Source organism: Salmo trutta, unplaced genomic scaffold (assembly GCF_901001165.1).
Source record: "Salmo trutta unplaced genomic scaffold, fSalTru1.1, whole genome shotgun sequence".
In the NCBI taxonomy this organism is placed as follows: Eukaryota; Metazoa; Chordata; class Actinopteri; order Salmoniformes; family Salmonidae; genus Salmo; species Salmo trutta.
In genome coordinates this window covers 281,350-306,602 of record NW_021822308.1, presented here as the reverse complement: position 1 = coordinate 306,602, position 25,253 = coordinate 281,350, and the positions used below count along the sequence as shown (strand labels likewise).

General features: G+C 48.0%; 1 protein-coding gene across 1 annotated transcript; it reads right to left on the bottom strand.

The window, feature by feature from the left end:
* Window positions 1-1,629: 1,629 nt before the first annotated feature.
* LOC115181682 (ethanolamine-phosphate cytidylyltransferase-like) lies at window positions 1,630-24,989 on the bottom strand. Its single transcript, XM_029743512.1, has 13 exons — window positions 24,737-24,989; window positions 14,616-14,704; window positions 14,006-14,054; window positions 13,766-13,878; window positions 13,118-13,269; window positions 12,812-12,853; window positions 12,201-12,339; window positions 11,792-11,874; window positions 7,519-7,596; window positions 6,620-6,685; window positions 4,300-4,365; window positions 4,097-4,185; window positions 1,630-3,856 (listed from the first exon to the last, which is right to left on the bottom strand). Exons 1-13 carry the CDS (start codon window positions 24,856-24,858, stop codon window positions 3,739-3,741), a joined length of 1,206 nt encoding a protein of 401 aa, XP_029599372.1. The 5' UTR covers window positions 24,859-24,989; the 3' UTR covers window positions 1,630-3,738.
* Between the last annotated feature and the right edge of the window lie 264 nt (window positions 24,990-25,253).

Below are 25,253 nucleotides of genomic sequence, written 5' to 3'. Positions count from 1 at the left end.
TTTAGTTTAAAGCCCCCATGCAGTCGTTTAACGTGTATTTTAAAATCAGCACTTGTATGGCCAATAAATCCCTTTATTTTTTATGAAAATCCAATATCTCTTAATCATTTATTTCCGAGCCTCCTTTTGCCATTGGAATGCTCTCTGGTCATGGGGGGGTTGATATACATGTAAATATGACGACATACACAGCTCTGGTTGGCGGACAGGATCTTCAACACCAGTGGTCTGGCGGCAGGGGTCCAGGTGGGTCACCCGATGACTTTCTTTGTGCATTGCAACAATTTCTTTATTTCTAAACTCCAGGGCAGGGCTCTCCAACCCTGTTCCTGGAAACCTACCCTCCTGTAGGTTTTCACTCCAACCCTGTTCCTGGAGAGCTACAGTCCTGTAGGTTTTCACTCCAACCCTGTTCCTGGAGAGCTACAGTCCTGTAGGTTTTCACTCCAACCCTGTTCCTGGAGAGCTACAGTCCTGTAGGTTTTCACTCCAACCCTGTTCCTGGAGAGCTACTGTCCTGTAGGTTTATACTCCAACCCTGTTCCTGGAGAGCTACAGGACTGTAGGTTTTCACTCCAACCCTGTTCCTGGAGAGCTACAGTCCTGTAGGTTTATACTCCAACCCTGTTCCTGGAGAGCTACAGTCCTGTAGGTTTTCACTCCAACCCTGTTCCTGGAGAGCTACAGTCCTGTAGGTTTATACTCCAACCCTGTTCCTGGAGAGCTACAGTCCTGTAGGTTTATACTCCAACCCTGTTCCTGGAGAGCTAGTCCTGTAGGTTTATACTCCAACCCTGTTCCTGGAGAGCTACAGTCCTGTAGGTTTTCACTCCAACCCTGTTCCTGGAGAGCTACAGTCCTGTAGGTTTATACTCCAACCCTGTTCCTGGAGAGCTACAGGACTGTAGGTTTATACTCCAACCCTGTTCCTGGAGAGCTACAGTCTTGTAGGTTTTCGCTCCAACCCTAATCTAGCGAACCTGAATCTAATAATTAGCTGGTTGAGTCACTAAATCATGTTGGTTACAACTGATGTTGGAGTTAAAACCTGCAGGAGGGTAGGTCTCCAGGAACAAGTTGAGAGCTCTGTTCTCAAGCCTTCCACCTCAAAGGAGGATACATATGCAAATAAAAGATGACTGGTCATTGATCAGAATAATTTATCAGATTGTGATGTCATGCTTTTTTCCCCCTTCGTTTATTTTAGTAAATATTTTAACACTTATTTTTCTTAATGGCATTGTTGGTTAAGGGCCTGTAAGCATTTCACTGTAAGATCTACTCCTGTTGTATTCTGCGCATGTGACAAATAAAATTGTATTTGCTGTAGGCCAAAAACTCCATCCCACCTGAACAGGCTGACATTTCCATCACTTTTTCACTAAAAAGGGCATTATCATAAGTGTCATTTCAACCTCAAGTTTGTAAGATGGGTGAAGACCATTATAGGAAAAATGTCTCTTCTGAAACTATCATTAGACATTAGTGGTAAGCAAATGTGTGCTTACACAATTTTACTATCGGACTATTTTTTTCAGCTTAGTAGGTAAATAATGTTAACCTTTTCGGGTTTCCACTTCATGTCAGATATTACGGACTATTGAACAACTACAAAGAGGCTCAACCTCATAATGGGTACAGTATTTTGTATTTTCTTATCACCGGACAATTAATTGACAGATTTACAGAGCAACTTTATAGAGGGGTAGAGCCATACAATATACATGCCCATTTGTTTTGTTATTCATTTTTCATTCGCACACACGCCCTTTAAAACAGTCTCTCTCACGCATACACACACTCCCTTTAAAACAGTCTCTCTCACGCATACACACACTCCCTTTAAAACAGTCTCTCTCACACACTTGACTCCCCCATTCATTGTCCTTACCTCTCTAAGAAATGTTTTAAATTAATTATCCACATACCAACACATTAAAAACAAGAAAAGAAAACATTGACAGAGTCCTGAATCATCATGTTACATACAAGACAGAGGGGTGCATCTGAAATGGCACCCTATTCCCTGTACAGGACACTGGTTTTATTTATTGATGAGATAGTGGGCTGGATTTAAACCCATAGTGATGTAAAGGAGGTCATGCTTAAAGAGCACCACCTTCCTCCTGAGTCGGCTCCTAGTGAGGCGCGAACCCAAGACCTCTGCCTCAAACCCGCGTGACCGGTCACGCCACAGAACAGCCACGCCACAGAACAGCCAGTTATTCCATGGCGCAAGTGGGGACACTTCAGGCTGAGCAGCTACGTCCACTCTGGCATGTATGTGTGCTAGGGTCAGCGGCTGTAACCGCAGGGCTGGGGCCAGCGGCTGTAACCGCAGGGCTGGGGCCAGCGGCTGTAACCGCAGGGCTGGGGCCAGCGGCTGTAACCGCAGGTCTGGGGCCAGCGGCTGTAACCGCAGGTCTGCGGTCAGCTGCCTTTTGACCAGGGTCCATAGGGAATAGTGTGCCATTTGGTAGATCAGACTAGAAGGCACTACTAAATATACAGTACACACACAACTACATAGACCTTTCTCTCTTCTTCACAAGTCTCTCAATGTTCTCTTTCTTCACAGTCACACTTTGGATTCTTTTCTCCATCTTCCTTTCCTCTCCTCCTTTCTTTCTGCCTGGAAGTGAGATCAGATTTAACACACTCCATTCCAGATATTCCACTCCAGACATTATTATGGGCCCTCCTCCCCTCAGCAGCCTCCACTGACAGGGGGAGAGGGTGATTTTTGTGTTCTCCTTAGCTGGTGAAGGAGAGGAGGCGTCTTGGTTTGAGTCTTGGTTAAAGTCTGGTTCTGCAGTTTGATCTGGTCTGATCCAGTTTGGGTGAGGTGGAAACTCATTCCATGGAGGGCCCAGTGTCTGCTGGTTTTTCCTTTCAGTTAAGACCTAGACAACCAGGTGAGGCGAGTTCCTTACTAATTACTGACCTTAATTCATCAATCAAGTACAAGGGAGTGAAAACCCGCAACCACTCGGCCGTCGGTGGAATGAGTTTGGCCCGTTGTGGACTGGGGGGTAAAGCAGGTCTAGGACGGGCTAGCAGGCAATGCTTCACTAAAGGATGTGTATACAGTATAAGTAGTAGGACTAGACTGGTTTGGGCTGGCGAGGTTCAGTCTGACCCTGTTTGGGTCGTGTTTGAACCATTTTGAGCTGGTTAGGACAGGGGTTCCCAAACTTTTTTGTTCCGCGACCCCATTTTGTTATTTTAAAAAAAGGTAATGAAATCAACAGCCAATGTTTGGTTCTTAAACTGGGACTATGACCGTCTATTACAAATCAGTCGACAGTACATTTGACAGTGTTTCAATATGAAGGATTGTTTGAAGTGACAAATGCATCAGAAAGGTATCGGGAAGTCCAGAAGATCATTTAGTTTGATCTTCTGTGTAGAAAATAACACCATTGATTGTTCTTTTTCCTCCAGTCTGATTTTAGTGCCTGGTCTTGTCCACTCTGTTCTGAGGCTTCTGGGTATTGTAGAGGGAAACCGTAGATTAAACCGTTCAAAAGATAGGAAGGAAGAAAACCAAAACTGCTCTCATTATTACAACGGCATCTAGCAGCTACCGGAGGTTACTGACATAACCCCAGTTCTATGAACCAAACGCAATTAAAAAAAAAAAAAAAAGGTTATTTCAGAGATCCCTCTAGTTTGGGAAACGCTGGGTCAGGATCAGTTTTGGGACAGCTGGGTCTGGTTTGAACTAGTTTGATCTGGTTACAGGGCTGCTTGGGCAGTGTCCCCGGCCCTCTCTCCCTCTGCCTGGCGTTTCATCGCCTCAAACACCGCAATCTCCTTGGCCTCCTTCTTCTGGTTCCTTGCCTCAAACTGCAGCCTGGAGAGAGAATCAAACCAACTTCATTTGTATAGTGCATTTTGTACAAGGTAATAATACCAAATAAGGAGGAAGAGAGGTGTGGAGGAGGTGGAGAGAGGCGGGGAGGAAGTTGGGAGAGAGGGATGGAAAAATAACCAAATGAGTGAGAAAAAGATGAGGGACAAGGGGAGACAGAAGGTAGACAGTGATAGATGGGTGAGAGACACTTCAAGGCTACTGTGTGAGAGAGGCCCTTACCGGTTCTTGATGATTCTCTGTACGATGTCATCGGTGGTCAAACCGTTACCACTGTCTACTGTACGGAAGATACCTCTCTTCTTAGGCTCCTGGGACACACACACACACACACACACACACACACACACAATAACATGCAATCAGACAGATAATCACACACGAATACTGCAAAACAGACAAACACACACACAGTCAGTACTCACAGCATAAGGGTCTGCAGTGTCCCTGTCAGGAAACACCTCTGTCTTCCCATGACACACCAGGTCCACCTACAACAAGTGACATCATAATAGGATCAATAATATAACCTACATGATTGATCATACATATCTATGGTATAACAGGAAGTGACATGGGTCAATTCAAATATGATCAATAAAGGGCCTCCCGGGTGGCGCAGTGGTCTAAGGCAGTGCATCGCAGTGCTAGCTGTGCCACCAGAGACTCTGGGTTCGAGTCCAGGCTCCGTCGCAGCCGGCCGCGACCGGGAGGTCCATGGGGCAACGCACAATTGGCCCAGCATCATCCGGGTTAGAGGAGGATTTGGCCGGCAGGATATCCTTGTTCCATCGCGCACTAGCGACTCCTGTGGGGGGCCGGGAGCAGTGCACGCTGACACGGTCGCCAGGTGTAAGGTGTTTCCTCCGACACATTGGTGCGGCCAACCATCCGGGTTGGTTGGGCATCGTGTCAAGAAGCAGTGCGGCTTGGTTGGCTCTCGACTCGGGAGAGGCGAGTTGCAGCGATGAGAGTTGCAGCGATGAGACAAGATCGTAACTACTACCAATTGGATGCCACGAAATTGGGGACAAAAAAAGGGTGTACATTTTTTTTATTTTTATAAAATATGATCAATAATATCTATGGTATAACAGGAAGTGACAGTCATTTAAAACATGATCATACATATCTATGGTATAACAGGAAGTGACATGGGTCATTTAAAATATGATCAATAATATGATAGATCATACATATCTATAGTGTAACCTAATCATACATATCTATAGTGTAACCTAATCATACATATCTATAGTGTAACCTAATCATACATATCTATAGTGTAACCTAATCATACATATCTATAGTGTAACCTAATCATACATATCTATAGTGTAACCTAATCATACATATCTATAGTATAATCTCTACGGTATAACAGATCAATAATATCTATGGTATAACAGATCAGCAGAGAGCGCGAGAGGGGTAGAGATCTAGAGAGAAAGCGAGAGGGGTAGAGATCTAGAGAGAGATCTAGAGGGGGAGAGATCTAGAGAGAGAGCGAGAGGGGGAGAGATCTAGAGAGAGATCTAGAGGGGGAGAGATCTAGAGAGAGAGCGAGAGGGGGAGAGATCTAGAGAGAGAGCGAGAGGGGGAGAGATCTAGAGAGAGCTAGAGGGGGAGAGATCTAGAGAGAGAGCTAGAGGGGGAGAGATCTAGAGAGAGAGCGAGAGGGGGAGAGATCTAGAGAGAGAGCGAGAGAGATCTAGAGAGAGAGCTAGAGGGGGAGAGAGCTAGAGGGGGAGAGAGCTAGAGGGGGAGAGAGCTAGAGGGGGAGAGAGCTAGAGGGGGAGAGAGCTAGAGAGAGAGCTAGAGGGGGGAGAGAGCTAGAGGGGGAGAGAGCTAGAGGGGGAGAGAGCTAGAGGGGGAGAGAGCTAGAGGGGGAGAGATCTAGAGGGGGAGAGATCTAGAGGGGGAGAGATCTAGAGGGGGAGAGATCTAGAGAGAGAGCTAGAGGGGGAGAGATCTAGAGAGAGAGCTAGAGAGGGAGAGATCTAGAGAGGGAGAGATCTAGAGAGAGAGCTAGAGGGGGAGAGATCTAGAGAGAGAGCTAGAGGGGGAGAGATCTAGAGAGAGAGCTAGAGGGGGAGGGATCTAGAGAGAGAGCGAGAGGGGGAGAGATCTAGCGAGAGGGGGAGAGATCTAGAGAGAGAGCGAGAGGGGGAGAGATCTAGAGAGAGCGAGAGGGGGAGAGATCTAGAGAGAGAGCGAGAGGGGGAGAGATCTAGAGAGAGAGCGAGAGGGGGAGAGATCTAGAGAGAGATCTAGAGGGGTAGAGATCTAGAGAGAGATCTAGAGGGATAGAGATCTAGAGAGAGATCTAGAGGGGGAGAGATCTAGAGAGAGAGCGAGAGGGGGAGAGATCTAGAGAGAGCTAGAGGGAGAGAGATCTAGAGAGAGAGCTAGAGGGGGAGAGAGCTAGAGAGAGAGCTAGAGGGGGAGAGAGCTAGAGGGGGAGAGAGCAAGAGGGGGAGAGATCTAGAGAGAGATCTAGAGGGGGAGAGAGGGACATCTGTAGTATGTCTGCTATACAGTAACAGCTTGACATTACTACAGCACCCCAGTCTGGAACAATGCCCAGTCACATACACACAGGAGAAAGATCTGTTTACACACACACACAAGGTCATTGTACATGTTTCTCCCTAAGAGAGGCTATGCATGTTAGGAAAGACGTCTCTTCTCCCAGTCAAATAATCCCACTGTCTTCGTGTTTGTCTCTGTGTGTGTGTGTCTCACCTTGAAGTGGTCCAGCAGATCTTTACCCACAGCGTAGGGAGCCCCAATCACCACCTCTGATACATACTGGAGGGGGAGGGAGGGAGGAAATAATTAATTTAACAACAAAAAAATAAGAGTGAGTTGTGAGTGTTGTGTAATGTTGTGTAATGGTTGTGTAATGGTTGAATTTAGGTCAACAGACATTGAGTAATAGCTCTGTCACAGGACAGGGAGACAGTTTCAGGCTTTGTGTTAACGCTGAATGGTTATGGAATTGCGTAATCCGGTGCGCGTGTGTGTGTGTGTGTGTGTGTATAGATACCCTTTGTGTGGTTTGAGTAATCGAGTGCCGTTTAGGATTCGGATAATGACTTCATAAAACACATTTAAGACAAGTCAACACACATTAAAATATGCAAGATACACAAAGAAATGGTTTGATGTGAACACACACACCAGGAGGACAGAGGATCATTGTTCTGTAGCTGGTCTGATAAGAGCTGAATGGAGAGAGCCTACCGTCCTTCAGTGTGTGTGTGTGTGTGTGTGTGTGTGTGTGTGTGTGTGTGTGTGTGTGTGTGTGTAAGGAGAACATTTATCTCTCGGCAGAGCAGACAGCTTTAACTGTCTGTGACTATTGGGCCCAAGGGGTTACAAAGAACAGTTGTTGGTGTGTGTCTTGGTGTTGGTGTGTGTCTTGGTGTTGGTGTGTGTCTTGGTGTTGGTGTGTGTCTTGGTGTTGGTGTGTACGTTGGTGTGTACATTGGTGTGTGTGTGTCGGTGTGTGTCTGTCTGTGTCGGGGAGTGTGTGTGTCTGTCTGTGTCGGGGAGTGTGTGTCCGGGAGTGTCGGTGGGCGCCTGTGTGTTGGTGTGTCTGTGTGTGTTGGTGTGTGTGTTTAATGTGTGTATGTTCTCACCCTGCAGGCCAGGACACTCAGGGTTCTCTCGTGGATGTTCATGATTGGGTAGTTCTTCCCTTTGTAGCGATTCACTTCCTGGTTGACAGAAAAACACAACCAATGACAGGATATTTACTAGCTTTCGACCAATGTCAGGATATTTTACTAGCTCTCGATCAATGGCATGAGGCTTTATTGCAATGTGAAACAGGGGTATTTGTCTAATTAATTGGCTGATCCCTCCTGATGTCCTGGATGGAACAATGTGAGCCCCGTTGACTACTTCGAAATGGTGAAAGTCCTCAATGCCCATGCTTTTGGCCACTACTGTTGTCTATCTAAGTCTATGGGAGGTTACAAAGAGAAGTAGTTTAATGTTGTCTCTAGACACTGATCTTAGGTCAGTTTTGTCATCCCCACTAATGGTGAAGGTTTATGATTTGGCCCTTTTAAAATGTATTTTTTAAATCTGTTTTTGGTTCCAACCACTGACTTCTTTCCCCCCCCCCATGAAGATCGAGTTGAGAAAAGTCTCCTCCTGCTAGGATTGATCCTTCAGCATTCCATCACAACTGACCTTGGAACAGCGTCTAAAAGGAATAGGACGACCCACACAGTCGAGGACCAATGACAGAGTATTTATACTGGCTCTCGACCAATGGCAGCATGTTTCATTGGAATGTGAAACAGATTTGGGGAACACGAGCAGCGAGGCCCTCTGAAGCTTTATTAGACATGTACATCAATCCTTCATATAATGTGGTCAACTAGATCCACATGTTTCTCTAACAGTGTGTGTGTTTGTGCGTACCACGGGCCTGTGTGTGTGAGAGGGCCAGTGAAACAGTCTGCCCCCCCCATCATGTCTACAGGGTTATAAAACCACATTCTCAGAGAATCTGACGGGGTCAGCGTATCAAATCAAAGTTTATTTGTCGTGTGCGCCGGTTACAACAGGTGCAGACCTTAGTGAAATGTTTACTTACAGGCCCCTAACCAACAGTGCAACTTTGAAGTAAAAATAGGTATTAGGTGAACAATAGATAGGTAAGGAAATAAAAAATAAAAAACAAAAAACAACAGTAAAAAGACAGTGAATAATAACAGTAGCGAGGCTATATACAGTAGCGAGGCTATATACAGTAGCGAGGCTATATACAGTAGCGAGGCTATATACAGTAGCGAGGCTATATACAGTAGAGGCTATATACAGTAGCGAGGCTATATACAGTAGCGAGGATATATACAGTAGCGAGGATATATACAGTAGCGAGGCTATATACAGTAGCGAGGCTATATACAGTAGCGAGGATATATACAGTAGCGAGGCTATATACAGTAGCGAGGATATATACAGTAGCGAGGCTATAACAGTAGCGAGGATATATACAGTAGCGAGGCTATATACAGTAGTGAGGCTATATACAGTAGCGAGGCTATATACAGTAGCGAGGATATATACAGTAGTGAGGCTATATACAGTAGTGAGGCTATATACAGTAGTGAGGCTATATACAGTAGCGAGGCTATATACAGTAGCGAGGATATATACAGTAGCGAGGCTATATACAGTAGCGAGGCTATATACAGTAGCGAGGCTATATACAGTAGCGAGGATATATACAGTAGCGAGGATATATACAGTAGCGAGGCTATATACAGTAGCGAGGCTATATACAGTAGAGAGGCTATATACAGTAGCGAGGCTATATACAGTAGCAGGCTATATACAGTAGCGAGGCTATATACAGTAGCGAGGCTATATACAGTAGCGAGGCTATATACAGTAGCGAGGCTATATACAGTAGCGAGGCTATATACAGTAGCGAGGCTATATACAGTAGCGAGGCTATATACAGTAGCGAGGCTATATACAGTAGCAGGCTATATACAGTAGCGAGGCTATATACAGTAGCAGGCTATATACAGTAGCAGGCTATATACAGTAGCGAGGCTATATACAGTAGCGAGGATATATACAGTAGCGAGGCTATATACAGTAGCGAGGCTATATACAGTAGTGAGGCTATATACAGTAGCAGGCTATATACAGTAGTGAGGCTATATACAGTAGCAGGCTATATACAGTAGCGAGGCTATATACAGTAGCGAGGATATATACAGTAGCGAGGCTATATACAGTAGCGAGGATATATACAGTAGTGAGGCTATATACAGTAGCAGGCTATATACAGTAGCGAGGCTATATACAGTAGCGAGGATATATACAGTAGCGAGGCTATATACAGTAGCGAGGATATATACAGTAGCGAGGATATATACAGTAGCGAGGCTATATACAGTAGCGAGGATATATACAGTAGCGAGGCTATAACAGTAGCGAGGCTATAACAGTAGCGAGGCTATATACAGGCACTGGTTAGTCAGGCTAATTGAGGTAATATGTACATGAATGTATAGTTAAAGTGACTATGCATATATGATAAACAGAGTAGCAGCAGTGTAAAAGAGGGGTTGGGGGGACGGGGACGGGGACGGCACAATGCAGATCATCCGGGTAGCCATTTGATTACCTGTTCAGGAGTCTTATTGCTTGGGGATAAAAACTGCCTTTTGGTCCTAGACTTGCCATGCGGTAGTAGAGAGAACAGTCTATGACTGGGGTGGCTGGGGTCTTTGACAATTTTTAGGGCCTTACTCTGACACCGCCTGGTGTAGAGGTCCTGGATGGCAGGCAGCTTAGCCCCAGTGACGTACTGGGCCGTACACACTACCCTCTGTAATGCCTTGCGGTCAGAGGCCGAGCAATTGCCATACCAGGCAGTGATGCAACCAGTCAGGATGCTTTCGATGTTGCAGCTGTAGAATCATTTGAGGATCTCAGGACCCATGCCAAATCTTTTTCGTTTCCTGAGGGGGAATAGGCTTTGTCGTGCCCTCTTCACAACTTTCTTGGTGTGTTTGGACCATGATAGTTTGTTGGTGATGTGGACACCAAGGAACTGAAGCTCTCAACCTGCTCCACTACAGCCCCGTCGATGAGAATGGGGGCGTGCTCAGTCCTCCTTTTCCTGTAGTCCACAATATTCTCCTTAGTCACGTTGAGGCATAGGTTGTTATTCTGGCACCACCCGGTCAGGTCTCTGACCTCCTCCCTATAGGCCGTCTTGTCGTTGTCTGTGATCAGGCCTACCACTGTTGTGTCGTCTGCAAACTTAATGATGGTGTTGGAGTCGTACCTGGCCATGCAGTTGTGAGTGAACAGGGTGTACAGGAGGGGACTGAGCATGCACCCCTGAGGGGCTCCAGTGTTGAGGATCAGCGTGGCAGATGTGTTGCTACCTACCCTCACCACCTGGGGTGCGGCCCATCAGGAAGTCCAGGATCCAGTTGCAGAGGGAGGTGTTTAGTCCCAGGGTCCTTAGCTTTGTGATGAGCTTCGTGGGCACTATGGTGTTGAACGCTGAGCTGTAGTCAATGAACAGCATTCTCACATAGGTGTTCCTTTTGTCCAGGTGGGAAAGGGCAGTGTGGAGTGCAATAGAGATTGCATCATCTGTGGATCTGTTTGAGCGGTATGCATATTAGAGTGGGTCTAGGGTTTCTGGGATAATGGTGTTGATGTGAGCCATTACCAACCTTTCAAAGCACTACATGGCTACGGACGTGAGTGCTACGAGTCTGTAGTCATTTAGGCAGGTTGCCTTAGTGTTCTTGGGCCCAGGGACTATGGTGGTCTGCTTGAAACATGTTGGTATTATAGACTCAATCAGGGACATGTTGAAAATGTCTTTGAAGACACCTGCCAGTTGGTCAGCACATGCCCGGAGCACACGTCCTGGTAATCCATCTGGCCCCGCAGCCTTGTGTATGTTGACCTGTTTAAAGGTCTTACTCACGTCGGCTACGGAGAGCGTGATCACACAGTCATCCGGAACAGCTGATGCTCTCATGCATGCCTTAGTGTTGCTTGCCTCGAAGCGAGCATAGAAGTGATTTAGCTCGTCTGGTAGGCTCGTATCACTGGGCAGCTCGCGGCTGTGCTTCCCTTTGTAGTCTGTAATATTTTGCAAGCCCTGCCACATAAGACGAGCGTCGGAGCCGGTGATTCAGTCTTAGCCCTGTATTGGCGCTTGGCCTGTTTGATGGTTCGTCGGAGGGCATAGCAGGATTTCTTATAAGCTTCCGGGTTAGAGTCCCGTAACTTGAAAGCGGCAGCTCTACCCTTTAGCTCAGTGCAAATGTTGCCTGTGCAAATGTTGCCTGAATCTGATGGGGTCAGCGTTTTCTGAACATGTGTGTGTGTGTTTGTTTAATTGTGTGTACATACCTGGTCAAAGTGCAGTCCCACAATGACGTAAGGCCTCTCAGCCTGTTTGTAGACCGTCTCCAGGAAGTCAACATGACCAATGTCTGATGGGGAGGAGTGGTCAAGGTAAACACACACACACACACACACACACACACACACACACACACACACACACACACACACACACACACACACACACACACACACACACACACACACACACACACACACAGAGAGAGAGAGACAACCACCCTTTGTCTCGGTCTCTCTCACAGACAGACAACCACCCTTTGTCTCGGTCTCAGACAGACAACCACCCTTTGTCTCTGTCTCAGACAGACAACCACCCTTTGTCTCTGTCTCTCACAGACAGACAACCACCCTTTGTCTCGGTCTCTCTCACAGACACAGCGGTACATAAGGATACGGAAGAGGTCAAAGGCCCCGGCTACGTAGATGATGGTGTCCCCAGGTTGGGCCTCCTGTCCTGAGGCAAACTGGATGATCTTCTGGGAAGTCTGGAGGAACTGGGACACTCCTGTCCATGGACTGTGGCCCTTAGGACCCTGGGGAGACAAAACACTATTATAGTCATAACCCCTAATCCTAATCCAAACCTAACCTAACACAAACCTAATATAAACCTATCCCAACTCCTGTCCATGGACTGTGGCCCTTAGGACCCTGGGGAGAACATGGAGGGGAGGAGAGAGAGGGGAAGGGCCCGTTCTAAACCCTAGCCTCAGAAACCCAGCCATCTCATAGTAGTTGGAAAGCCTGAGAAAGTAACTCCTCAGAAAGCAGGCTCACGTTAGTGTTCCAAAGAGACGTTTTGTTAAACACAAAATAAAAATCGGACTTAACTTTCTGATCATTCCATCTGAATACACTATGGTACTATTTTCACTGAGATGTACAGCACACCATGGTCGTACTGAGCAGTGGAATTGCGCCCCCTTGTGTTCAGAATAATCTACAACAACAGAATGTTGTCATCTCCACTTCCTCTTCAGAATATATTTGAATAGTAATATTTACCTTCCCAAAGTTGTCTGTGTGCTGTTGGTAGTCTGAGTTGTCCTGTAAACCGACAGAGGAAGAGAGAGGTTTGCTTGAGGTCAGTCCTGTGTGATTTCTGTGATTACAACAGTGTAAGCCACAGGAGATTGGTGGCACCTTATTTGGGGAGGATGGGCTGGAGCAGAATCAATGGAATGTGTTTAATACCATTCCCTCCGTTCCAACCTTTACTATGAGCCGTCCTCCCCTCAGCAGCCTCCCCTGCTGTAAGCACACACACTACGGTACTGTAGGAACAGTGTGCTCTCTGTGTGTGCTACTCACAATGTTACTGTGGTGGGTTTTAGTCATGAGCAGCATGCGGCCCACCAGGTCTGTGGTGGAGACCCCCTGGGTGCGTCTACACTCCCGGTACCGGCCCTCTCTCTTCACCTCCGCATACGTGTCCTTACCGTCCACCGTCAGAGTGATGTCATCTAAGGTACACAAGGACAACGTTGTAGTTAGTTTTCTGACATCAGCCCAACATGGTGGAATCCCACCTCTCCCACTGTAGCCTGGGATGTACATTCAACTGTCTAAATAAACACAGAAATATGGGAGGAGGATGAGTCCCTGTTCTCCTTTAAAAAAGTAACAAATCCATCAGTCAGGCCCCCCCCCCCCACACCCAGCTCCCCCCACCATCCGCTCCCCCCACCTCCCCCTTACCTCCCACTCAATCCACTCCCCCTTACCCCCCGCTCCCCCCTACCACCCGCTCCCCTTACCTCCCCTTACCCCCCGCTCCCCCTTACCACCCACTCCCCCTTACCCCCTGCTCCCCCCTACCTCCCGCTCCCCTTACCTCCCCTTACCCCCCGCTCCCCCTTACCACCCACTCCCCCTTACCTCCCGCTCCCCTTACCTCCCACTCCCCTTACCTCCCGCTCCCCCTACCTCCCGCTCCCCCTTCCCCCCTACTCCCCTTACCTCCGTGGACGCAGAAGTCACTGTTGTATTTGTCCAGTGTGTCCAGTGTGGTGACATAGGGAGCACCCTCTACGATCTCATCCACCCACTTGATAGCCTGCACCATCTTATACCTACAACACCATTCCACAACTTTATTGTCCATTTACATACCATTCCACAACTTTATTGTCCATTTACATACCATACCAAAACTTTATTGTCCATTTACATGAAAATGAAATGCAGTGATTTTCTTACCTCTCTGCCTGGGTGAAGACAGGAGGACCCTTGTGCTTCGAGATCTCTTCTGGAGGGAGGGAGAGAGAGAAGGGAAGTGACTGTATATTACTGTACTGTTGTCGAGAGGGGAACAGAGAGACAAGTGAAGAAACAGAGCAGAGAATGAGATACTTATGATTAATACGTGTGTGTCCGTGTGTGTGTGTTTCCGTCCGTGTCTCCGTGTGTGTCCGTGTGTGTGTGTGTGTGTGTTTCCGTCCGTGTCTCCATGTGTGCGTGTGTGCCCGTGTGTCCGTGTCTCTCCGTGTGTCTCCGTGTGTGTGTCTCCGTGTGTGTGTCTCCGTGTGTGTCCGTGTCTCCGTGTGTCTCCGTGTGTCTCCGTGTGTGTCCGTGTCTCCGTGTGTCTCCGTGTGTGTCCGTGTCTCCGTGTCTCCGTGTGTCGCCGTGTCTCCGTGTGTCTCCGTGTGTCTCCGTGTGTGTCCGTGTCTCCGTGTGTCTCCGTGTGTCTCCGTGTGTGTGTGTGTGTCCGTGTCTCCGTGTGTCTCCGTGTGTGTCCGTGTCTCCGTGTGTCTCCGTGTGTGTGTGTGTGTCCGTGTCTCCGTGTGTGTGTCTCCGTGTGTGTGTGTACCATCTGTATGTACTCCAACGATGAGGTAATCTCCCATGGCCTTAGCCTGTCTCAGCTGGTTGGAGTGGCCGTAGTGCACCATGTCATAACTACAGGACAGGGAGAGAGAGCATGATGTCATTAACATGGGACAGACAGTGTGTATAACAGCTGGTCTAAGGGAGGGGATAGTGACTACAGGACAGGGAGAGAGAGCATGATGTCATTAACATGGGACAGACAGTGTGTATAACAGCTGGTCTAAGGGAGGGGATAGCGACTACAGGACAGGGAGAGAGAGCATGATGTCATTAACATGGGACAGACAGTGTGTATAACAGCTGGTCTAAGGGAGGGGATAGTGACTACAGGACAGGGAGAGAGAGCATGATGTCATTATCATGGGACAGACAGTGTGTATAACAGCTGGTCTAAGGGAGGGGATAGTGACTACAGGACAGGGAGAGAGAGCATGATGTCATTAACATGGGACAGACAGTGTGTATAACAGCTGGTCTAAGGGAGGGGATAGTGACTACAGGACAGGGAGAGAGAGCATGATGTCATTATCATGGGACAGACAGTGTGTATAACAGCTGGTCTAAGGGAGGGGATAGTGACTACAGGACAGGGAGAGAGAGCATGATGTCATTAACATGGGACAGACAGTGTGTATAACAGCTGGTCTAAGGGAGGGGATAGCGACTACAGGACAGGGAAAGAGAGCAGACCTGCCTGCCTGCCGACACCTCTAATGGAATAGATATGGAGGAAGCTGTCCCCTTCCACACAGCAGACCCATCACCCCACACAACCCTACAGCCTGCTCTGTCCTCCTCCTGTCCTACCGTCACATGATTACCAGCCATGGTAGGATTTACACTAAACCCAACAAGTTACGTTTCTCAAGTTAGGATTCAGCCCGAGGAAAGTACAGTGTGTGGATTTCGCAGTATGTGTGTCATCCTCTCTCTGTAATGTGTGTACCACAGGCCTGTGTGTGTGTGTGTGTGTGTGTGTGTACCACAGGCCTGTGTGTGTACCACGGGCCTGTGTGTGTGTGTGTGTGTGTACACCACGGGCCTGTGTGTGTGTGTGTGTACCACGGGCCTGTGTGTGTGTGTGTGTGTGTGTGTGTGTGTGTGTGTGTGTACCACAGGCCTGTGTGTGTGTGTGTGTGTGTGTGTGTACCACGGGCCTGTGTGTGTGTGTGTGTACCACGGGCCTGTGTGTGTGTGTGTGTACCACGGGCCTGTGTGTGTGTGTGTGTGTGTACCACGGGCCTGTGTGTGTGTGTGTGTGTGTGTGTACCACGGGCCTGTGTGTGTGTGTACCACGGGCCTGTGTGTGTGTGTGTGTGTGTACGTACGTACCACAGGCCTGTGTGTGTGTGTGTGTGTGTGTGTGTGTGTGTGTGTACGTACCACGGGCCTGTGTGTGTGTGTGTGTGTGTGTGTGTGTACGTACCACGGGCCTGTGTGTGTGTGTGTGTGTGTGTGTGTGTGTGTGTGTGTGTGTGTGTGTACACGTACCACGGGCCTGTGTGTGTGTGTGTGTGTACCACAGGCCTGTGTGTGTGTGTGTGTGTACCACGGGCCTGTGTGTGTGTGTGTGTGTGTACCACGGGCCTGTGTGTGTGTGTGTGTGTGTGTGTGTGTGTGGACCACGGGCCTGTGTGTGTGTGTGTGTGTGTGTGTGTGTGTACCAAAGGCCTGTGTGTGTGTGTGTGTGTGTGTGTGTGTGTGTGTACCAAAGGCCTGTGTGTGTGTGTGTGTACGTACCACGGGCCTGTGTGTGTGTGTGTACCACGGGCCTGTGTGTGTGTGTACCACGGGCCTGTGTGTGTGTGTGTGTGTGTGTGTACGTACCACAGGCCTGTGTGTGTGTGTGTGTGTACCACGGGCCTGTGTGTGTGTGTGTACCACAGGCCTGTGTGTGTGTGTGTGTGTGTGTGTGTGTGTGTGTGTGTGTGTACCACGGGCCTGTGTGTGTGTGTGTGTGTGTGTGTGTGTGTGTGTGTGTACCACGGGCCTGTGTGTGTGTGTGGACCACGGGCCTGTGTGTGTGTACCACGGGCCTGTGTGTGTGTGTGTGTACCACAGGCCTGTGTGTGTGTGTGTGTGTGTACGTACCACGGGCCTGTGTGTGTGTGTGTACCACGGGCCTGTGTGTGTGTGTACCACGGGCCTGTGTGTGTGTGTGTGTGTGTACGTACCACAGGCCTGTGTGTGTGTGTGTGTGTGTACCACGGGCCTGTGTGTGTGTGTGTACCACAGGCCTGTGTGTGTGTGTGTGTGTGTGTGTGTGTACCACGGGCCTGTGTGTGTGTGTGTGTGTGTACCACGGGCCTGTGTGTGTGTGTGGACCACGGGCCTGTGTGTGTGTGTGTGTGTGTGTGTGTGTACCACAGGCCTGTGTGTGTGTGTGTGTGTGTGTGTGTGTGTGTGTGTGTGTGTGTGTGTGTGTGTGTGTGTGTGTGTGTGTGTGTACCACGGGCCTGTGTGTGTGTGTGTGTGTGTGTGTGTGTGTACCACGGGCCTGTGTGTGTGTGTGTGTGTGTACCACGAGCCTGTGTGTGTGTGTGTACGTACCACGGGCCTGTGTGTGTGAGTGTGTGTGTGTGTGTGTGTGTGTGTGTGTGTACCACGGGCCTGTGTGTGTGTGTGTGTACGTACCACGGGCCTGTGTGTGTGTGTGTGTGTGTATGTACCACGGGCCTGTGTGTGTGTGTGTGTGTGTGTGTACGTACCACGGGCCTGTGTGTGTGTGTGTGTGTGTGTGTGTGTACCACGGGCCTGTGTGTGTGTGTGTGTGTGTGTGTGTGTACCACAGGCCTGTGTGTGTGTGTGTGTGTGTGTACCACGGGCCTGTGTGTGTGTGTGTGTGTACCACGAGCCTGTGTGTGTGTGTGTGTGTACGTACCACGGGCCTGTGTGTGTGTGTGTGTGTGTGTGTGTGTGTGTACGTACCACGGGCCTGTGTGTGTGTGTGTGTGTGTGTGTGTACGTACCACGGGCCTGTGTGTGTGTGTGTGTGTGTATGTACCACGGGCCTGTGTGTGTGTGTGTGTGTGTGTGTACGTACCACGGGCCTGTGTGTGTGTGTGTGTGTGTGTGTGTGTACCACGGGCCTGTGTGTGTGTGTGTGTGTGTGTGTGTACCACAGGCCTGTGTGTGTGTGTGTGTGTGTGTGTGTGTGTACCACGGGCCTGTGTGTGTGTGTGTGTGTGTACCACGGGCCTGTGTGTGTGTGTGTGTGTACCACGGGCCTGTGTGTGTACCACGGGCCTGTGTGTGTGTGTGTGTGTGTGTGTACCACGGGCCTGTGTGTGTACCACGGGCCTGTGTGTGTGTGTGTGTGTGTATACCACAGGCCTGTGTGTGTGTGTGTGTGTGTACCACGGGCCTGTGTGTGTGTGTGTGTGTGTGTGTGTGTGTGTGTGTGTACCACGGGCCTGTGTGTGTGTGTGTGTACCACGGGCCTGTGTGTGTGTGTGTGTGTGTGTGTGTGTGTGTGTGTGTACCACGGGCCTGTGTGTGTGTGTGTGTGTACCACGGGCCTGTGTGTGTGTGTGTGTGTGTACCACGGGCCTGTGTGTGTGTGTGTGTGTACCACGGGCCTGTGTGTGTGTGTGTGTGTGTGTGTGTGTGTGTGTGTGTGTGTGTGTGTGTGTGTACCATGGGCCTGTATGTGTAAGTACTGATTCCTCTCTGTAATTAACCCCAGGATTACCATGGGAATTATCCCTGAGGTGTAACCAAGACGACAGACAGTATCCCTAGGCTAAGACCAGCAGACAGGCAGATCAACTGGAGACTCCCAACAACTCTCCTTTATACTGCCACTATAGTACAGAGAGCCTGCCTCTGATAGGTCAGTATAGTACAGAGAGCCTGCCTCTGATAGGTCAGTATAGTACAGAGAGCCTGCGTCTGATAGGTCAGTATAGTACAGTACAGAGAGCCTGCCTCTGATAGGTCAGTATAGTATAGTACAGAGAGCCTGCGTCTGATAGGTCAGTATAGTCCAGAGAGCCTGCGTCTGATAGGTCAGTATAGTACAGAGAGCCTGCGTCTGATAGGTCAGTATAGTATAGTACAGAGAGCCTGCGTCTGATAGGTCAGTATAGTATAGTACAGAGAGCCTGCCTCTGATAGGTCAGTATAGTATAGTACAGAGAGCCTGCCTCTGATAGGTCAGTATAGTATAGTACAGAGAGCCTGACTCTGATAGGTCAGTATAGTACAGAGAGCCTGCGTCTGATAGGTCAGTATAGTACAGAGAGCCTGCCTCTGATTGGTCAGTATAGTACAGAGAGCCTGCGTCTGACAGGTCAGTATAGTATAGTACAGAGAGCCTGCCTCTGATAGGTCAGTATAGTACAGAGAGCCTGCCTCTGATAGGTCAGTATAGTATAGTACAGAGAGCCTGCGTCTGATAGGTCAGTATAGTACAGAGAGCCTGCGTCTGATAGGTCAGTATAGTATAGTACAGAGAGCCTGCCTCTGATAGGTCAGTATAGTACAGTACAGAGAGCCTGCCTCTGATAGGTCAGTATAGTACAGAGAGCCTGCGTCTGATAGGTCAGTATAGTACAGAGAGCCTGCCTCTGATAGGTCAGTATAGTATAGTACAGAGAGCCTGCCTCTGATAGGTCAGTATAGTATAGTACAGAGAGCCTGCCTCTGATAGGTCAGTATAGTATAGTACAGAGAGCCTGACTCTGATAGGTCAGTATAGTACAGAGAGCCTGCGTCTGATAGGTCAGTATAGTACAGAGAGCCTGCCTCTGATTGGTCAGTATAGTACAGAGAGCCTGCGTCTGACAGGTCAGTATAGTATAGTACAGAGAGCCTGCCTCTGATAGGTCAGTATAGTACAGAGAGCCTGCGTCTGATAGGTCAGTATAGTATAGTACAGAGAGCCTGCCTCTGATAGGCCAGTATAGTATAGTACAGAGAGCCTGCCTCTGATAGGTCAGTATGGTATAGTACAGAGAGCCTGCCTCTGATAGGTCAGTATAGTATAGTACAGAGAGCCTGCGTCTGATAGGTCAGTATAGTACAGAGAGCCTGCGTCTGATAGGTCAGTATAGTATAGTACAGAGAGCCTGCCTCTGATAGGTCAGTATAGTACAGTACAGAGAGCCTGCCTCTGATAGGTCAGTATAGTACAGAGAGCCTGCGTCTGATAGGTCAGTATAGTACAGAGAGCCTGCCTCTGATAGGTCAGTATAGTATAGTACAGAGAGCCTGCCTCTGATAGGTCAGTATAGTATAGTACAGAGAGCCTGCCTCTGATAGGTCAGTATAGTATAGTACAGAGAGCCTGCCTCTGACAGGTCAGTATAGTACAGAGAGCCTGCGTCTGATAGGTCAGTATAGTAAAGAGAGCCTGCCTCTGATAGGTCAGTATAGTATAGTACAGAGAGCCTGCCTCTGATAGGTCAGTATAGTACAGAGAGCCTGCCTCTGATAGGTCAGTATAGTACAGTACAGAGAGCCTGCCTCTGATAGGTCAGTATAGTACAGTACAGAGAGCCTGCCTCTGATAGGTCAGTATAGTAGAGAGCCTGCGTCTGATAGGTCAGTATAGTACAGAGAGCCTGCGTCTGATAGGTCAGTATAGTACAGAGAGCCTGCGTCTGATAGGTCAGTATAGTACAGAGAGCCTGCGTCTGATAGGTCAGTATAGTACAGTATAGTACAGAGAGCCTGCGTCTGATAGGTCAGTATTGTACAGTACAGAGAGCCTGCGTCTGATAGGTCAGTATTGTACAGTACAGAGAGCCTGCGTCTGATAGGTCAGTATTGTACAGTACAGAGAGCCTGCGTCTGATAGGTCAGTATAGTATAGTACAGAGAGCCTGCGTCTGATAGGTCAGTATAGTACATAGAGCCTGCCTCTGATAGGTCAGTATAGTATAGTACAGAGAGCCTGCGTCTGATAGGTCAGTATAGTATAGTACAGAGAGCCTGCCTCTGATAGGTCAGTATAGTATAGTACAGAGGGCCTGCGTCTGATAGGTCAGTATTGTACAGTACAGAGAGCCTGCGTCTGATAGGTCAGTATTGTACAGTACAGAGAGCCTGCGTCTGATAGGTCAGTATAGTATAGTACAGAGAGCCTGCGTCTGATAGGTCAGTATAGTACATAGAGCCTGCCTCTGATAGGTCAGTATAGTATAGTACAGAGAGCCTGCGTCTGATAGGTCAGTATAGTATAGTACAGAGAGCCTGCCTCTGATAGGCCAGTATAGTAGAGCGAGCCTGCCTCTGATAGGCCAGTATAGTAGAGCGAGCCTGCCTCTGATAGGCCAGTATAGTAGAGCGAGCCTGCCTCTGATAGGCCAGTATAGTAGAGCGAGCCTGCCTCTGATAGGCCAGTATAGTAGAGCGAGCCTGCCTCTGATAGGCCAGTATAGTAGAGCGAGCCTGCCTCTGATAGGCCAGTATAGTAGAGCGAGCCTGCCTCTGATAGGCCAGTATAGTAGAGCGAGCCTGCCTCTGATAGGCCAGTATAGTAGAGCGAGCCTGCCTCTGATAGGCCAGTATAGTAGAGCGAGCCTGCCTCTGATAGGCCAGTATAGTAGAGCGAGCCTGCCTCTGATAGGCCAGTATAGTAGAGCGAGCCTGCCTCTGATAGGCCAGTATAGTAGAGCGAGCCTGCCTCTGATAGGCCAGTATAGTAGAGCGAGCCTGCCTCTGATAGGTCTGTCCTGTCCACATAACTTGCTGGGTTTTGGCCAAACAGCCACTCTCTCTAATTCATTCCACTATGTAAAGAAATCATTCTGAGTGCACTCTGTAGGCTGTAGGAAATAGGGTGCCATTTGGGACATAGTACGCTGTAACAAATTACACTGAGTGCTTCTGTTTTATTTTGATGTACTCTATCACTCATCTCTCGCTCTCTCCCACTTTCTTTCCCTCTCCCCCTCTCTCTGCTCCCCTAAAAGACCCCCCTGCTACCCCCTAAAAAGACCCCAACAAGACCCCTCTGCCACCCTCATGCTGTATCTGTCAGTGGACGACATGTTCACCATGTCGGTTAGCTATTTATACCTAATCGCTATGTACACAGACAGACGGTTGGTTATTTATACCCACTATTCTGGACTGCCATGTCAAAACAAGCTATCACAAACTAGCCGTCTGCCTGGGTACTATGAGGGCAGAGTATCTGTGTGTGTGTGAGAGCAGTGTTTATAGCTATGCCTCCACCAGTCACAAGGTGAGAACGGGGAGGTGGGAGTCAGCCGGCTCTCGCCTCAAGTAAACTCAGCAAGACCATGTCAGCATCCCAAATGGTACTCTGTACCCTACATGGTGCACTACATTTTACCAGAGCCTTATGGGTCCTGGGCAAAAGTAGTGCACGATAAAGGGAATAGGGTTCCGTTTGGGACACTACCCATATAAGGCTATATAGTATTACAGTAAGTTCACTATAGGGCTCTGATCAAAAGAGGTGCCCCTTGGTCAAAAGAAGTGCACAATATAGGCTGCCATTTTGGACACATCCCATGATGAGCACAATGCAGGCTGTAGGTACTAGGTGGTGTGGATGGGCGGGAGTGAGAGACGAGCCCTGTTTGAGTACTCTCAGAATGCATCCTTCCTCCTCCCCCTTCTTCTTTGAAAGAGCCTAATCACTGATCTGGTGTCTGTTAATAGGTGAAAGCTAAGCAGTAGAATCCTTTACTTTCCCCTATCCAGCCGTGTTGAATCAGTGATAGTAAGCCAGGGTGGTATTTCCTATTGATTTAGTGCACACCGTAGCGGTTTGCAACAAAGCAAGCGCATTTCTTTATGGGACAAGTTGAGTTAATGAATATAGCCCAGGTAAAGTATGAACCAAGCCACAGCAAGGGCATCAGAGCGTGTTATTGGCCTTGGCTAATGACTTACTCTCCTGACTCCTCTCTAATCCACAGCGAGACAAAGGTTACTGCAGGTCATTCTCCACCTGGCAGACAGCAGCATCGATCACAGAGCTTCTACCTCATCCTTATCAAGGGAGGAAGGAAGAAGGTGCCCCTAGAGTAGATGTTTATCTTGGGTCATTTTGGCATTTCCCCCATTAATGGTTAAGGTTAGGATTGGGGAGATGATCCTACATGTGTAGCGAGGGGAAACATCACCCAGGAAGTAGCCTTATCAGGTATTAATGTATTCTACAAACTTGAATAAAGGCCTATTAGCTACTAATCAAATCAAATGTTATTTATCACATGCACCGAATAAAACAGGCGTTGACTTTACCTAATACCAAGCTACTGCTGAAAATAAACAACGTTTTTTGTTTGGGAAACAAACACCAATGTGATAAGATCGTCTGCTAAATGACCAAAATGTTAACAAACATGTCGCACACTAGGAGATGTGACGCTATGGTCAGCTGATAAGGGTGGACTTTGTACTTCCTTGCCAACTGGGTTGGGTGGCTAACTATGTCACTCTGCACATTGTCCTCTGACAACAAAACAAGCGGTGCAACATACAGTAGTGCTGCCATACATAGCCTTGGCACCACTGGGCTCCTCATCATGTCTACAGTTAGTAAAATACAGTTGGGTAATAACAGTAAAATAATAACAGTAAAATACAGTTGGGTAATAACAGTAAAATACCGTTATTTTAATAATAATAACAAGAGGTATTAGTTAGGGCTAGTCTGTATATAGCATGGAATTGATATCAAGTAGCTAAAACAGTGACTTTCAGATCAATCAACAAATGAATGACCGTTCTGGCCTAGCAACCGTTGCCAGCCAACTACTGTACAGGCCAGCTGTATATGAGAAAGGCTATAGCCGTACACATAGCTAGAACTGATATTGTCTATGGCCGTAGAAAACTAGACTGGCTCCATTGCCAACTCCTCTAGGAATTGTCATGTTTAGCTTGACAATAGCAATGCAATTCCTCAGGCAAAAGCACAAACCGATTTGGGACCAGGCTAATTGTTAGCTAGCAGCAAGTCAGCAACTGCACTTTACCAAGCCATTTCCAATATTTTAAAAAATGTTCGTTTTTTTCCGTAAGCTTTATTTAACTAGGCAAGTCAGTTAAGAACAAATTCTTATTTACAATGACGGCCTTTTTATTTAATCGTTTTATTTCACAAGGTAGGCAAGTTGAGAACAAGTTCTCATTTCCAACTACGACCTGGCCAAGATAAAGCAAAGCAGTTCGACACAAACAACAACAGAGTTACACATGGAGTAAAACAAACATACAGTCAATAATACAGTAGAAAAATAAGTCTATATACAATGTGAGCAAATGAGGTGAGATAAGGGAGGCAAGGCAATAAATAGGCCATAGTGGCGAAGTAATTACAATACAGCAATTAAACACTGGAGTGATAGATGTGCAGAAGATGAATGTGTAGAGTAGAGATACTGGGGTGCAAAGGAGAACCGGGGAACAGTGGGTTAATAACCTTGTTCAGAGGCAGAATGACAGATGTTTACCTTGTCAGCTCAGGGATTTTCGATCCAACAACCTTACCACTAGGCTACCTGCCGCCCCAATATCCATACATCACAGTGACAGTTAAGGTTACGTAACATCCTACCTAAACCACATATAGCAAACCATGTGCACAGAAACTTAAGTCTAGCTGAGATCATTCCGTTCCTACTGGCTGTTGGTCGACACTGGCAGGCTGTGATCACATTCACAGCCCCTCTCTCAGAAAGGTAGCCACTGAAACAGTATAGCTAGCTAGTAGGTACTGTAGTTATCTGACTTTAGGGGTATTTGAAATCACAAAATAATCACATTAGTAGCCACTTTTGTTTGGCCAGGCAGCAACACTCAAGTTCATGTTTACAAAGTAGCAAAAATACCTAGTTAGCCAGTTTGTGTGAAGCTGAATGTAACGATGTGCCGTTATATCTAGCTTAGTGGTTATAATCAACAGTTGATCAACCAAAACGTTACATTGTTGGTAGAGCTACGCTAACAGTTAGTTACTAGCCTAGCTAACGTTACTTAGCTACTTAAATTACCGAGGTTACTATGCACACAACAGACCACCAAAAATGATATAAACCCTTTACGCAGCTAGGAAACGTTGTACATGTAGCTAATATAACTAGCTAGCTGGATAGTAGGCGAAGCTACACGACTTACCACCCATCACACCACACCCGGACAGAGCACTTCCTCTTCTCTGGGCTGCAAGCCAAGTCTCCCTGCTTAGCACCGCTCTCTATCCCCTGCTCATTCGATGTGTGGTGACCGTTCTTGATCATGTTGATAAAATAATATTACAACTCTGAGCTAAAACCCCACAAGAATAAAAGAATGCCGTCAAAGTAAAGTTAAAAGGACGGGTTGTGCGATCTCATACCCCGGTTTAATGAAAGAATGAACCCGCCGGTAGGACAACGCCTCCTTTGGCGTGGATATCGCGTCATGGTCGAACCATGACTACTCTTAGGTGGCGGCCATGCTGGTTGCGTAAAAACTCATATCACGTGATTACGGAAATCCGCACAGCGTAGATTTTGGGTGTGTTCGTGAATTCAATCTCGAGCGCCGGGGTGCGCTCAGGGCGTTCTTAAACACAGAGCGTTTCGCGGAGTAGGGTTGATCCGAGCGTTTTGACTCTACAACGGCAGTCAAGCGCCCAAGCTAACTGGCTAGC